General features: G+C 38.7%; 1 protein-coding gene across 7 annotated transcripts in view; it reads right to left on the bottom strand.

Moving 5' to 3' along the window:
- Positions 1 to 14,539, bottom strand: part of arsh (arylsulfatase H) — a 70,124-nt gene extending 55,585 nt beyond the window's left edge. For 3 of the 7 annotated variants that reach the window (XR_015777623.1, XR_015777625.1, XR_015777626.1), the window contains exons 1-11: positions 13,957 to 14,024; positions 12,330 to 12,485; positions 11,974 to 12,095; positions 11,713 to 11,835; positions 11,108 to 11,310; positions 7,816 to 8,036; positions 7,366 to 7,502; positions 6,911 to 7,048; positions 6,032 to 6,191; positions 5,367 to 5,488; positions 4,086 to 4,493 (exon numbers count right to left, since the gene is read on the bottom strand). Coding sequence is in view for 4 of the 7 variants with exons in the window: in XM_042494583.2 (XP_042350517.2) it covers positions 4,087 to 4,493; positions 5,367 to 5,488; positions 6,032 to 6,191; positions 6,911 to 7,048; positions 7,366 to 7,502; positions 7,816 to 8,036; positions 11,108 to 11,310; positions 11,713 to 11,835; positions 11,974 to 12,095; positions 12,330 to 12,485; positions 13,957 to 13,961 (1,794 nt within the window). In the remaining 3 variants the exon portion in view is untranslated. Of the gene's footprint in view, positions 1 to 2,661; positions 4,494 to 5,366; positions 5,489 to 6,031; positions 6,192 to 6,910; positions 7,049 to 7,365; positions 7,503 to 7,815; positions 8,037 to 11,107; positions 11,311 to 11,712; positions 11,836 to 11,973; positions 12,096 to 12,329; positions 12,486 to 13,870; positions 14,025 to 14,302; positions 14,425 to 14,457 lie in introns of those variants that run through there. The other 4 variants (XM_088083143.1, XM_088083145.1, XM_042494583.2 and 1 more) reach the window with 4 other exon arrangements.
- Between the last annotated feature and the right edge of the window lie 558 nt (positions 14,540 to 15,097).

The raw sequence follows: 15,097 nt of genomic DNA, 5'->3' as shown, positions 1-15,097 counted from the left end.
CATCATATTATGCATACGCTTATCATGATGGCCCACCAGAAAAATGTGACATGACATACAATGCTTTTCTTGTATGTGATATCTATTTAATGTGCAAAATAAGAAAAAGCATGTTTGCAAATTTAAAGCTGATGAACACATCAAAATCGGAAGAATGACTTCCCAACTCAAGAAGACAGACCATCTGAGAAGCATGTGAATGCAGCAATAAAGCATTTCCCAAAACTTGAAACCATTATTTCAGTGGTTTATGATAAAACACACAAAAGTGAAGCAGCACTTCAAAACAAATCAGAGCAGACAGAAGGACAAGAAAAGATAGCAAAAGGTTACAATACTTGTTTGCTGTCATTCAAAAACAGGACACAATTTGACTGATAGAGCAATTGTGGTGAGTGTTTTTGATATTTAAGTGGTCGCTATCAGAATGCTTTTATCATTAAAACTTCAAATACTGAACACAACAAATACGTTCTGGGCTTGACGTTGTTAGTAAATTTGAATGGCAGTGAAAACTAATTGCCAAGATGGAAGACAGATTTTCCACAACAAAGATATCCTGCCGCGGCTGACTGGTGATGTTAATTTTAAAACGTTCTGTGCTCTACAATGACCTCTATTCTTACCGTCACCCAAACTATAGGCACAAACCCACAACTAAATAAAAACAATGCAACAACAGCCCCTTAACTACAACTGGTTGTGTGCCATGATTAACACAGGAGAGCTATTTTCAGTGTGTTTAGGTTGCCATGCCATATTCACATCTTTTCAAGCTGTATGTGAGTTTCTGTGTGTCAAACAGAGGGTCATAAAAATGCTTTATGGCATCTCCTGAAACACTGACCTTTACAGAAAACCACTGATCTGTTCAAAACAACATGAAATACCGCATGCTTGTGTGTGCACAAACGCGTTTACGCCTGCACACACATGCATGTGTCTGTGTGGTTACTTGTGCACACGGTTACGTATGTGCATGACATGATGTACAGCCAGTAACATTCTGCCCCAGCAACTGTCATTAACTTTGACATACAGCCAAATGTCGTTATGTATGGTCGACTGCATGACTTACTGTTAGCGATATAATAGAGTGGCTACTGTAATGAACTGAGTGTTTGATGTACGGGTCGCTGCCGGAGGGAGAGAAGTAAATACTATGACCATGATGGCAACGATTACAGTGATGATGGTGATGATGATGATTATGAAATTTCCCTCCTCACTTGCAGATACGGGTGACATTTCTGGAGGCAGAGGAGGAGGAAGGGAGGACAACAAGGATGAGATGAAGCAAACAATTTGAGGAGATGGAGGAAGCGGAAATGGAGAGACGGAAAGGAAGGAAGGAAGGAAAAGAATTGTAGGCTAGAGAATTTTGATGTTTTGACAGCCAGCCACTGCTGGAGGGAGACAAGTTTGAGCACTGATGATGATGTTAATCAACAATGATGACACTGATGATGAAGAGTTTCTTACAGTCGTTTACGTCTTTGAATACTGAAGCTTTTTGGTGCCACAGGGTGCCCTTGTGGTCAAACTAGGACAGCATGGTGGACAACATCCACCCTGCCTCAGTGTCTTTGAGCAATGCTGCTCTGCAGCTGACCTTGGGCTTTGACATTCCTGACAGGGAGTGAGTCAAACAAATAAAATTCCCTTTTTTCAACGTGTAAAAGTATCATAACGTCACTAAAACCACTTGTATAAATAGGAAGCAAGGAGACTCAAGAAAAGAATAGTAAAATGATGAAAATGGTGCAGGACTGAACAGAAGAAAAACATGAAAGATTACTACTTGGCAGTATTTTTGTGATCATTCAAGCTTAAAACAAAATAAACAAGAAGGGATTCCACCTCAGATCTCAAGCGCACAGCTACTGATGCAATACTATACGTTCACAGAAAATCAAAAGGTTATGTGCTCCAGTGCTCATGTATATGTGTGCCCAGCTCTATCTATATCTTTATTTGTTTTGGTCTGAATATACATATAATCCTAATATTTAGGCATAATTCATACCACACAGCACATGAGACCACAGTGACAGAAATGAGCTGCAGCTTCACCCGTAACCCTCACAGCAATCCTCTCTCCCTCATAAAAACACACAGCACTGCCAACTAGCATCCAAACACAGTCTGACTCTGCCCTCTAATGGAACACAGTTGAAACTACCTTCCCGATGGAATATTCCCCAAATATTTTTGAAATATTGGAGGAATTGAGCTAGTTCAAAATCAGAAAAACACATGTGTATTACAGCAGGTCTGACAACTTCACTGTCAGTCCAGGTGTAAACGGAGAGACTGATTTACCAGCATAGGGCCTCATAGAATTCAGGGGAAAATAACTAAGATTAAATTATGTATTCTTTCTTTTGCAATGTGATGTGGCACAACGTCCTGAATATCAAAACTGTCAATCACACCATGAAACTCTTTGAAACTTTATTTGTCTCTCTCCGCCTTTTACTGATTTACGATTGTTAAGTTTTATTTTAGATATTTATTTTGGGCATCACTGCAGAGGGTAAGGGTAGGGTGGGCAGAGGAAGCTGTGCAGAATTATATAATGAATTTTCATCTGTCTAGTTTTGAGAAGGTCAACAGACATAAATAAATAACCAATTAATTATGTATTCAATGAGACAAATAGTCAGTTATGGATTTTTATTTTTTAACCACTTCATTGTGTCACATCTTTAAAGCACTAATGTTATTTACTCATTGTTTTAAATAATAGCACCAACTGAACAGATCCTTCTCCTAATGAATGACACATGTAAACATCCAGTTGTTCCTTCACGTGTGCAAAGATGCATCTTTTTGGGCACTATTGCTAGTGCGTACAGTGTAAAAATGCACTTACCACAGGCAGAGTGCAGCCAATGCATTCTTTAAACTTCATTTTCGGGTAACTTCATTTTAATTTTAGCTTCACTTTTGAAGGTAGTTTATTGTTGATTTTCATTTTGCTTACTGGAGCAAGCTCCAGGACACCACTGGTGACATCGCTGATGACATAGTGATGTTACCGACATCAAATAGTTAGTGTGTTTACATGAACATGAAAAACCCGATCATGTTTAAGAGTATCCAGTTTATGTGTTTGAGCATATAAACACCATATTCTGTTTATGAGAAACCCAAATATGCTACATGGAGTGCTCATAAGGAAACAAGGATGTATATAGGAAATATGAATGACATGATTTCTCTGTGCTTATGTAAACACCATATCCCAAATGTCCTCATAACTGTGATAAGCCTCATAAACAAGGTAGTCATGTCCATGTAAACACACTTACTGAGTCTGTTGTGGATTTACTTTGTAAAACAACAGAAGAAACTGTAACCAAAACTACAGTGAAGTCATTCTACAACCAGAAACCATGGATTACCAAAACCATTTGGAAACATGAACAGCTATGAAGCAGCAGCTATCAATGTAAAAGAAGCACAAAAAGACTAAACTGCAATGCACAAGTTGAAGGAGCTGCCTGGATCACATTTTACTGGAGCTGTAACATTTTATGATTTCATGTAACTGGTTGATTGAAAGATTTTTTTTTTTAAATATCAGCTTCAACGTGTGGACTTATAGATGATGTAAGCATGTGGACAAAGGGAAAATCTCACCCTAGAATTAGTGTAATCTTACTGCTACAATAGTAATATAAAGGGGCATCAGTTCAGGGCCCTTACAATAAAAAATCTCACGCCTGTCTCAATTTCCTTTAAATGTAGGTTTACTCTCTCTGAAATGGAACCAGAAAAAAATTGGCATTATGGTTGCTGGTCTTGTGAATTAGTCTCATGTTTCAAAATAAATCCAAAAGCAAATGGTTTAATTATGTTGAGATCATGACTGTGTTAGCCTTGCTAATATTATCTTATTATTAAGAAAATGGAACCACCAGGGGTTAATGTTAACATTAAGTTAGTTCCCTGAGGAGCTCAACTTATGCTATTATTGGTTGCAAAATGGTAAAAATATGTAAAATTATAAACTTTAAATGAGTGGTCCCAGAGCGCTGTTGGTGTTGGTATTTAAGACTCCGTTGTGGATATTTTTTTACCTTAACTATGTGATGTGCCCTCTTTGCAGCCACAGAATGGGAAAGTCCCACAGCAAGGCTGAAGCCAGGGTCTCCACAGAATCTTGTTCCATGACATTTGGCTTTCCACGCTGCCTGCACCTGCATTTGGCTGCACAGTATCATCAGATGCTGGCTGATTTGTGAGGGAATTCTGATGTCTCTCCACAGCTTTGGCGGTCTGCTCAAGGACGTCAGCATATCGTGGCTCAGTATCAGGGGTCAGTGGGCGAGACTCTGAGGGATCGTTGAAAATGTCGTACATCAGTGGTGGGTTGTGGTGTGTCACATGTTTTCCGTGACACAGGCAGACCTTTGTGTCGTAGCATCCGCCGGCTCCCGAGGGAGAAAAGTTGGGAGTGAAAAAGTGCACCTTGAAGATGGAGTCACCTGGATGGAAACACAACAGGAGAAGATGTGAGGATGCACATGCTGAAACTTAATATATTACTTTAATTTTTTCTCCTAGATTTGACTTCCTATTTCCATATCTCAGTAGGGCTGGGCAGAAAGTAACATTTCTTATTTTCCAGCTGGTTCTTATTGTAACAGAACCATGACTTTTTAAGAAATAATAACATGGCTGAGTTATGCTTGCAGCAAGCTTTAAGATGGGAGTCGTTTTGATTTCCCCAATAGTAGTCATCAAGTACCGCAACATGTAAATATTCAGATTTCTCATTGCAAGATAGAGAATAATTAGAACTTGTATTAATATATATTGTATGTTTTAACCAAAAGAAAACCCAACGAAAAAAACCTACTAACAACTTGTCAGTTACGGTTTATGTAGGCTATATATGTTTACCTTTGCTCAGACTCAGATCCGAGATTCAATAAGAACTTAAATTGATAAGAGGAACAGAAATTGGGACAAATAAAAACTAAATAATACCAGTTCCTTTTCAAATTTCTCAGTAATATTCACATTTAAGCAAGAATGTTGAAGATTTTATCGTTCAATCTCAACCTAAAGGTTTTACAAAAACATGAAATAGAGAGTACAAGTACAGTACATATCTTACATGTCCTTATAATTCTGCACTCATTCACATATACACATGTTGTGATAAATGCATTATCCAGGCTAGTCTTAAGACAGTTTTACTTATTTTAGATTAATTCTGTGGTATTCTACTTTATCCTATTAGCCTTAAGTTGAAGTACAGTTTGATTTCAGTGTCACATCAACATGGGTGGCTTGTAAATACATGTGTCTACTTGATGACTGAATGCATCTCTGTGCAATGTGTGTGAACTTACTTCCAGGTGGGTGCCAGCGTACTGCGTTCAGGTAGATTCCACAGTAGTGGAACATGAATTCATGCTCTGACCGCTCTGCCTGCCCCTCCAACAGTGGCATGAGGTTATAGCCATCTAATTGTCTGGAGGAGAGAAAGATGAAAAAGTTGAAACACAAATGTGCTTTGAAATCAAGAAAGAGAGATATTATCACATTACATGCAGACAGAAACTCTGGTCCTTTAGCCTTTTGTTCTATATTAAAGCATCTCACATTGTAATCATATTATAGCTAACATATTTAGAAAAGTAATTAGCTTGTTATGTCAAGTAAATAAGTTCTAATTAAAGAAGTAGATGGAAGATATGACATGTACAATGCTTCCAAAATTAGCTTAATCAGTATCAACACAGCATCTTCTACACAACAAAAGCTGTAGTTGTTTACAGATAATTACGTAAATACTTCTGGATCTATGCTATAATCATATGGCTTTGAAACACCTAAATTATTGTGCTACAGTACTTGTACAGTATTTTTCTCCCCTCCTTTTATAACTGTAAACAATGGTTTGGTGTATTATTGTACTCGACAAACTTACAGAGGCTTTTAAACCATTCAAAGAATAAAACTCTGGGGAAACAAATAAGAAGAAATAAAGAAAGCATCCACAGTCAGTCTTTACCTGTCTGGTTGTGTGTCCTTGGCCAAATGTTTCAGTGTGGGATACAGGTCCATGAGGCTCGTAGGTTCGTCCACTTCTCTTCCAGCTTCCAGTCTGCCAGGCCAGCGGAATATACCGGGCACCCTGATCCCCCCCTCCCAGCCTCCCATAGCTTTACCACCTATACGCCAGTTATCAAGAGACATAACGCAACACAAACATCTCCATGTTTGTAATAAATGCAGAAAGAACGATAGAAGCTTTCTATAATGGTAATTTGATCAAGGGATAGACCATCATTTCTCAAAATGCAATCCACGGGCCAACGGCAGCCCTGAAACATTTTATGCGGCCACTGAATGTCACATGAAATGCATTCATTATTTTTTAAATCTTTCCCAGTCCATTTCAACGGCTCACATTTAATACACCACTTGGCTTGTTAAACTGTGTCCCCGAAGACAAGCATCTGTCAGGTTAGGCTTGACAACTTGTGGAAAGCTACAGTAACCAGTGGCACCTTGTGAGTGTCATGAATGTTAGTGCTGTTTGAGGAGAGCTTGGCCTTTTAATGTGGAAGTGAGATAAATATGATTTTTGTTTTTTACGTGTGCACTTTTTCTGTGAAACCTTCAATCATGTGCTGGTTCCCTAAAATGACAAAACTTTGAGAATCTGATGTAGATTAATATTCAAAATGATTAAAATGACCTACAGTAGTTTTATGCTTTGACCTTTGGTAGTTTGAGATTATTTTATTCCCAAGAGGAGTGCTTTCCTGGTGATTTTTGGTCAGTACAAATCAGATGTTTTGAGACTTATGTGGTTGTCTGCAGTTAAGATAGCAGTTAAAGTTAGTCTTAATTAAAAAAAACAAAAAACTGATAAGATGATGTCTACCTTTATAGATGCCGTTCCAGCCTCCTTTCTGCCCGATTCTGGAATCTGCGTCCTCGATGTGTCCACCATGGTCTGAGGTAAAGTACATTAGAGTATTGTTGGCTAGACCGAGGGAGTCCACCGTCTCTGTAATTTTACCTAGCAGACAAATTAATATAGCATTAGAGATGGCTGGACAGAGTTTAAACACTACAAACAGATAGGACTGCTTTGGCTTTTCAGATGGTAAAAGGACAATTCTGGCTTCTTTCTTTGTAGTTTTGTAATATCTAATGGTTAGCATAACTTCTACAGACATACAGATCAGCATTATACATACAGAACCCAGCGATAATGGCTGATGGTTGCACCTTTGTGAAAAGTTGCACTGGGTAGTTGATGGCCAATCAGCGGTTTACCAGCCTTAAACTAAAGGCCAGTACATACTGTTTAACAATGCATGACAACATATTTACCAATCATCCAGTCCATTTCTTCTAGGTTATCACCGTAGCGACCATGGCGACTTTTGCCAGCAAAGGCGGGGGTTTTAAAGAGTGGCGTGTGGACATGGACCAATGAGAAGAAGAGGAGGAATGGACGATCAACATTCCTGAGGAAAAATGTGAAAGGACAAGGCGACATTTTTTTAGTTGTTGTCAATAAAACCCACAGTGTTGCCTGTGTAGTCAATCCCTGATATATGTTATCCCTAGATACCATACACCTCCTCTGATCCATGAGCCACATATTGACCTGTTTCTTCATACGGACAAACATCGGCACTGTAGTTTATTTCAAGTCAATCCCACATACACTCTCCTGTTGCAGTAAATACTCAGGGATTTACGGTTGTGATGCCATTTTATGTTTCAGAAGAACTGTGAAGAAAGAGAAGAAAAAAGAAAAGAGAATCAAACACAAACCTCTTGATAAAGTTTTGTGCCTCTCCCAGCAGCCTCTGGGGCAGCGTCTCCACTGTCATGGGCTGTTCGATCACTTCTTGGTTCCTCATGATGATGCAGTTCCAAGTTGGCAGGAGTTTAAAGGGCATGTACCACACACCGGTTGCTAGGATACTGAGAAAAAAAAGTGCTACCACTAGCCACCGGCTGACATCAAGGAGGCCGCACACACGGACACACACCTGAAAACACAAAGCACAAACACACCAAGTGTGTTTAGAAACAAAGTGCACACACCAAATCAAAAGCTGCAACCATACAGCCAGACACTGTACTGTGTTAAGACACTTTTGGAAAGTTACCAATTTACTTAAAACCCTAACTACCAGCTTGCAGTTGTATGCCTCTGCAAACCAGTGAAGTTGCAGTGCAGTTAAATCAATGATTTTCCAGACTTTTCTGTAGCCATGACAGTTGACAGTGCATTAAATATGGGTGTTGCTGCATGGATGCATCACACACAAGTGGACACCCAAGATTAGTGTCACCATTTCAGCATCTGACCAAATGTCTTCCCCTCTCTTCCTGAGTAATGATGTTGAATAATGGACAGAAAAGTGTTTTTGCAGAACATTATGATGCCACAGTGAAGCTGACCATATAAATGTCATCACTTCATCACTTTATGCTATTAGACATCTGTGTGAAATATTGTCAAAAAAAAAGCGTATGCATTTTGAACTATGGTCAAAAACATGTTTTGTGAGGTCCCAGTAACCTTTGACCATAATTATAATCAGTTCATCGTTGAGTGCAAGGGTGTTTGCACCAAATCTGAGGGAATACCCTCAAGGCACTCTTGGGATATCACGTTTACATGACTAGGACGGATGAACAACACAAAAACATAACACCACAGCTGTCAATGGCGGGCAGGCATAAAAATACATAATTTATATAAATATATGTAAATAAAATATAAATAAGATAGACATGCAATATCCATTCATACAGTGAAGTACAGATTTTTCCAAGAATCCATAAAAAATACCTGCTGAATTAACATCTTCCTGATAATGTCTCAATTAGTGTTGTCAAAAACATTGTTTTATCTATACATATAAATTGATTAGAGTGAATATTTGAAATGTTTCAATAAATATTTTCAATACTTATTTTCTGCAGTATTGACAAACCAGTATCAGCTGTGCTTTCTTGCTCTCTCTTATTCTTAATGTTTACTACAATGTGATACTGAAAATGGTATTGAATACAATATTTTTCAAGGTATTGTTTCAAAGTTTAAACAAAAAATCCAATATTGCAGCAACACTGGTCTCAACCAATATTTATCATTATCATTTCCACAACTATAGGATTTATCACTGGGATTTTCCTCTGCATTGCACTGGACATGTGATATCGTGGCAATATGACACTTCTTTCTACTGTCTGGGACTTTGATTTTGATGCAATTCCAGGATTTTGCCACTAGATGACATTGCAAACCACTACCAAAGAGTAAAGAACTCTCTTTGAATAAAAAAAAAATGGTAAATTGAGTCCTCTGTTCATACATACTGTCTAGTATTTAAATTTAAACCTGAAAATAACTATAGTCTATAGACTTATGTCTTTCTGCTAGGCACTCTTGTTGTTGTTGTAGTTCTCTGTTTAAGACTTTTTCACTTTCTCTCTTTCCAAGCTGTCTGTTGCTCCACTAAATGCACAGCTGGTTCCCATTGATCCTACAGGTGTCCTCTCAGAGTTTCAGTTTCGATGTTACTTTGCTTTCCCCTAAACAGGTTTCTGGCTGTCGTGACTGTGAATTTCACAATTGCAGCTTTTGTTCCCAATCTTTTTTTCAAGCCCTGTGGCTCATGTCTCAGTGATTACGCATTCGTTATTTTGCTTTGGGGTGAACGGCACAGCAGTTCTTTGTTTTTCCAATTTCTTCCTCTTTGTCTGGCAACCCATGTGTGTCTCTCAGTTTTCTTTGTTTTTATTTTTCATTTTGGTTGCTAGCTCAGCTGACTTTTTCGTCTTACTATTATGATATCTTTTATCTTTTTTTCTTACACTAAAGTACATCACACAGTGGTTTCCTTGGAAATGTATTACTGAATTTCAGGAATTATTTTGTGCTGTTGAAGTATACAGGCTCCTAATAAGCAATGTCAACGTGGAAAGTTATGGAATTGCATACTGATAAACTTTGGTTTCTCATTTTATAGACGTTTTTCACTGCTGCGCTTTCTGTGCAGTAGAAATATGCAAATTCTTTAGAAGTTTTGACCTGAGAAAACAGAGAAAAAGAGCTGTGGTATTCACTTTTGCTCAAGAGGTAGAAAACCTACAAGTACCAGAATCCACTGCGCCACACTGGACCAATAAACAATATAAACAATATGGTAGCCAGCTGGTAACAAACAAGCTCAAATTTCTGAAAACATCTGAGGTGAGAAATAGGCAAGAAATCTGTCAGATGATGCATTTGATCTGGGAGATGAGCTGCAAGATCTGGGTGCTGGTCGAATGGAAGGATGTTTAAAACGGATCAGTTAAGTATGGTGACCAACTGTCTGCTTCAACATGTTCTGTTGCATATTTGGGCATTTCCATAAAATTAAGTATTAAAAAAAAAGATCAGTTAAAAATACAACCCACACTGTATGATACAAAAATGGTTAAAAATTGTCAAAGTAACCCATTAGTAATACTAATTATCTCATGTGCATAGACTGATACCAGAACATTTAACATCTTTAGTTCCACAACAATCCTGTTTGAGTGTGCTATGTATCTGTACATGTCTGTGATTCACTGTTGTTTAGAAAGGCTGGTTGTCCTTTTCTTAAAAATAAAAATGCACAGCTTTAATTTACAGAAGTACAGTGACTGTAAGGAGCAAAACATTTACTGGGAAAAAGCTTTCTTATGTCTAGAAGAGTTTGATGGGACCCATTTGAAAATAGCTGTGCTACTTGTTTCCTAGCCAAAATAAGCCTAGTTTTGGAGCATTATTTAACTCTCTTCCAACATAGTTTCCTTATGTTGTCTACTTTCACAAGATACTGCCACCTTTGCACTAGCTTAAAAAATGAGCGCCTCACAGCCTCTCAATAAATACAGTCAAACATTGCTGTGCAAATATGACCAGGATTATTTTCACTAGCAACTGTATCAGGGTGGCCATGGTCCCCTCTGCCCCCCTCCCCTCGCAGGTGCAACTGCATTCATATTTAGATGTACTTTCTTGCGATTATTTCTAAAGAGAGAAAGCTAAACTCTTCAACTGGGAAAAAACACCCACCAGTGTGAGAAGTCCAATTCCAAGAAACATTGTCAGATTTCTGAGTGTGTGCTGGAGGTCTGCGAGGACATCATTTCCCTCTCCGGGCACACAGTTATTGAACAGGGTGAACGGCATGCCATAGAAGTAGCTGAAGCCATGCTGGTTCGGATGGTGACAGTGGTCCCCTCTGTGTTCACAGCTCACACCCAAGTGCCACTTACCTGCAAAAACACACAGAGAGGAAGACATTAGATGCAGCACTTGACACTCAAAAACAAAGAGGTGGGACAGGAACGTAAATGCATGGCAGCTTTTTACTTTTGTGTGCATGTTGATGCATTGTGTATAAAAATTGCCTAATGTGCAAGTCAGAGGAAATTAGGAGTTTTTCATATACTAAAATGCACACAGGCAGGAGAGCAAGACGGACAGACACACACACACACAGCAGTGTGTAAACATGTAGCTGACAATCTGTGCAGCTGACCCAGCCTCAGACACCTACATGATGACAAACATCTGACCCGTCGACATGTCCACAACTGCGGTGCCTGCACAGGGAGGATCAGGACAAATTTCACAATAAGGACCAAAACAGAACTGATGACACCAGGTTGACTCACCCACTAAGCCTGTGGTGTATCCTTGTTGCTGCAGCCTCTTAGCAAAGGTGGTCTCACTGGGTGGCAGCCCCCCTGAACCTCCGAGGAACAGCAGCACCTGCACACGACCTGTGCTACCAAGCCCTAGTTAACAGACAAAAATAAAACAATAAAACAGTATGGAACATACTGTCCAACATTGCTGTACAAATATGTCCAGGGTGCTCCTGTTTGCACTGGCAAATTTGGTTTAAGTTTAACACAGTTTGAGAGTTCTGTTACCTGAGCGGAGTGCATAGCGCCCGGTCATAAAAGCGGCACGGCTCGGGGTGCAGAGAGGGGCAGCTGCAATGTGCTGAGTCAACTTGACCCCTTCAGAAGCAAGTCTGTCTATGTTTGGAGTCCTACAGGGACAGAACAGGTGCAAACAGGTAAAACAGAGACATATAAATAAATACATATTAAATTCCAGGCAGCTCATCAGACAAGAAACATTACACTGGATACCACAGACATTATGTTATAAACAGGCTGTGATGATGAAAGACATTGTTAATCATTTAAAGTGGGGAAATTAAGAATAGAAGCAAATGCGTAAGAAACAGAAAAAGAACTGTAACACATTCATTAGAACTGACCTGATGGTGTCATTACCATAGCATCCTATATCACCAATGCCGAGATCGTCCACCATCATCAGAACAAAGTTGGGCTTCCTGTCCACCTCCTCCCCCGTGACTTCTCTCCCTGCTGCCAGGAGCAGTGAGAAAACAAGATGTGCCAACAGAGGGGACCTTAGGGTGAACGATTGAAAGGGATTTCAGCAATGTTGTTTGATGAGTGTAAAGTCATCAGCAACAATTCTGTGAATCCTTTAAATGATTCACTCTATAGTCAGTAATTCTCTGGCTACAGCTACTAAAATGTGACCATTTGCTGATTTCCTCAGTTTTATATCACTGTTTTATCGTAGTCACTGTGCATTACGGCTGGGAGATATGGGCTGAAAATTATATTACAATATTTTTTGGCTATATCTCGAAACACAATATATATATTGATATTTTTAAATCTCCTCAAAAGTACTTAATTAATGCTAGAATTGGGAGATGGCATCGAACATTAGACCCCCCCCCCCCCCATTTCCTCTTTGATGTGACAACATTGTAGGAATGACTATTTTTACTATAAAAAAGTATGAACACAATCTGTTTTGATCAATAATCATTGGTCATGCAGATATAATGACATTGTGGGTAAAGGTTAGTATAAAACGAAGTTGAAATTGTTTACTTTACTTTAAAACACAATTTATTCCATATCACAGGATAACAATATCCAGTGTCTAAAACAATATATAGTCTCAATTCTTGATAAGCTAAATCTTTATATTGCCCTGCCCTACAATGCATTATTTTCCATTTTAAAATTATATAATTTATCTATCTATCTATTTGCATATCAATCATATTATTGAATTATAAATAATGATGCACTGATGTGCTCCCTTTACTGTTGCAGCTGGTAAATGTAGGGCTAATTTTACATCATTTATATATGACTTTACTAGGTAGATTGTGAATTTCCCCAAGGATCACTAAAGCTTAATTGATATAACAGCATATCATAAGTCATCTAAATAGATAAGTGTATAGAATACTCAATGATAAAAGTAACTGAAGGTTTTATCCTACAAATCCTTAGTTTGCAATCCTATTAAGACTGACCCTCACCAATGACATTAGTTATTTTCTTCTAGTTTGCCTCGCAAGCAAAATATATGAAACGGAGAGTAGAACTGGTTCCCATTCTTAATCATTTCGGCACAATGCCAGGTATTGTGTAAGAGCTGAGGCTGCATCTGAGCTGAAGTTGCTGTGTTCGTCTTTCATTAACAATACAACATGGACTTTTGCCTCTAACAGTAGGAATGACTGATCTCTCAGAGTCTCGGCTCTGTGTTGTGCTAACTGTTGTTGCAGCAGTAACTGCGATGCGCTGCTCGTTGCACTGCTTGAGTAAGCTAAAACAAACGTGTGCAAGTTTATAACTGTAAGCGTCAGTCTAACTATAGCAAAGATGCCACGCGCTAACAGTCTGTGATGCCTTCAGAGCAAAATCACAGACATCAGACAGACGACTCGTTTAGTGTTCGTTTTCTAATTTCTGGTCCATTCACCTGGTTTTACGGTAGTTCAATCAAAAGTTATTGCATTATGCCGTTGTTTTGAAGAGGCGAAGGTAAAACCTGACATGTGGACTCACCTCATACCTGCACAATGAACTGATTCAGAAAACTATGAACTATGTTTACCTCTCTGCTTCGGAAGCTGCATGACGCGCCTCCGGCTATACCGTACTGACTGGCGTATGAACGCAAAACCACAATTACCTTAATGTAAGGAGTATATGCGCACAAGTTATTTTTGTATAAAGAGCAAGGGTCTTCGACGTTTTTCAGACCAAGAACCCCTTAAAGTAAGACAGAACAGGGACACCCTACTACATATCATGTGTAAAAAAAGTAGTTGGACAAGGGAATATTCTCTGAATATTTAAAAAATGTCTTCTCGTTGTCAGCAGCAGTTGTAGCATGATGTATTAGCCTCACCTGCTACACTTTCGCCGGTGTTTTTTCAGGTGGACGGTGTGACTCTTGCTCGAAAAAGTTTCAACGCTATTTATTGTGGCTCATCAGAATGTCCACATAATTAGGATAATTATACAGCCAATTGGCCCATTTATAGTACATAAATGTAAGCTTACCAATTCACCTCCTCCTTAAGGATAATTGCCGTAGTAGCTCACATGATAGCACAAGGAATCATGGGTAAAAGCCTATCATGTTGTTTAGGCCTACTGTATTTTGTTGGGGAGTTTTTAAGGCTGATTTATCCTTGCCAGTGACAGTAAAATTCATGTAGACCTAAATCTGTATTTTCATTTTTGAAAAAAAAACAAACAGAAAAACTTAAATTATCAAAGTCTATACATAGGAAATCTATCTATCTATCTATCTATTTTTCTAGGCCTTTCTATGTGTGTATATTTAAGTCTGTCTATCCCAAAAGAGATAGAAAGATAGGACTATTCTCTATCTCTATCTTTTCCACTGATGTTGACTGCCAGCCTTTTCAGACTACTTGGCGATCTTCTAAAGCTGACATTGCATACCTCTCGTCACAGTTTGTCTGTGAGCCATTTCACCAAAGAGATGATTCCTCTACATATTGGGTCAGTTTAATCATCTTTAGAATTTTGATCAATAAAAACTCTCCAGGAAAAAGCAGAGAGCCACAAAAACTAAATCAAATGTCTTCTTCTTTCTTGCCTTTTTCCATCTTATGACTCTTCAGATCTATCATGTGACCCCGATGCTCCCTGATCCTCTGGTCAGGGAGCAGTG

This window comes from Plectropomus leopardus, chromosome 10 (assembly GCF_026936395.1).
Source record: "Plectropomus leopardus strain MGB_pleo_1.0 chromosome 10, ASM2693639v1, whole genome shotgun sequence".
Classification (NCBI taxonomy): Eukaryota; Metazoa; Chordata; class Actinopteri; order Perciformes; family Serranidae; genus Plectropomus; species Plectropomus leopardus.
Note: the sequence above shows the minus strand (reverse complement) of the source record. Positions and strands in the feature narration are given on the sequence as shown.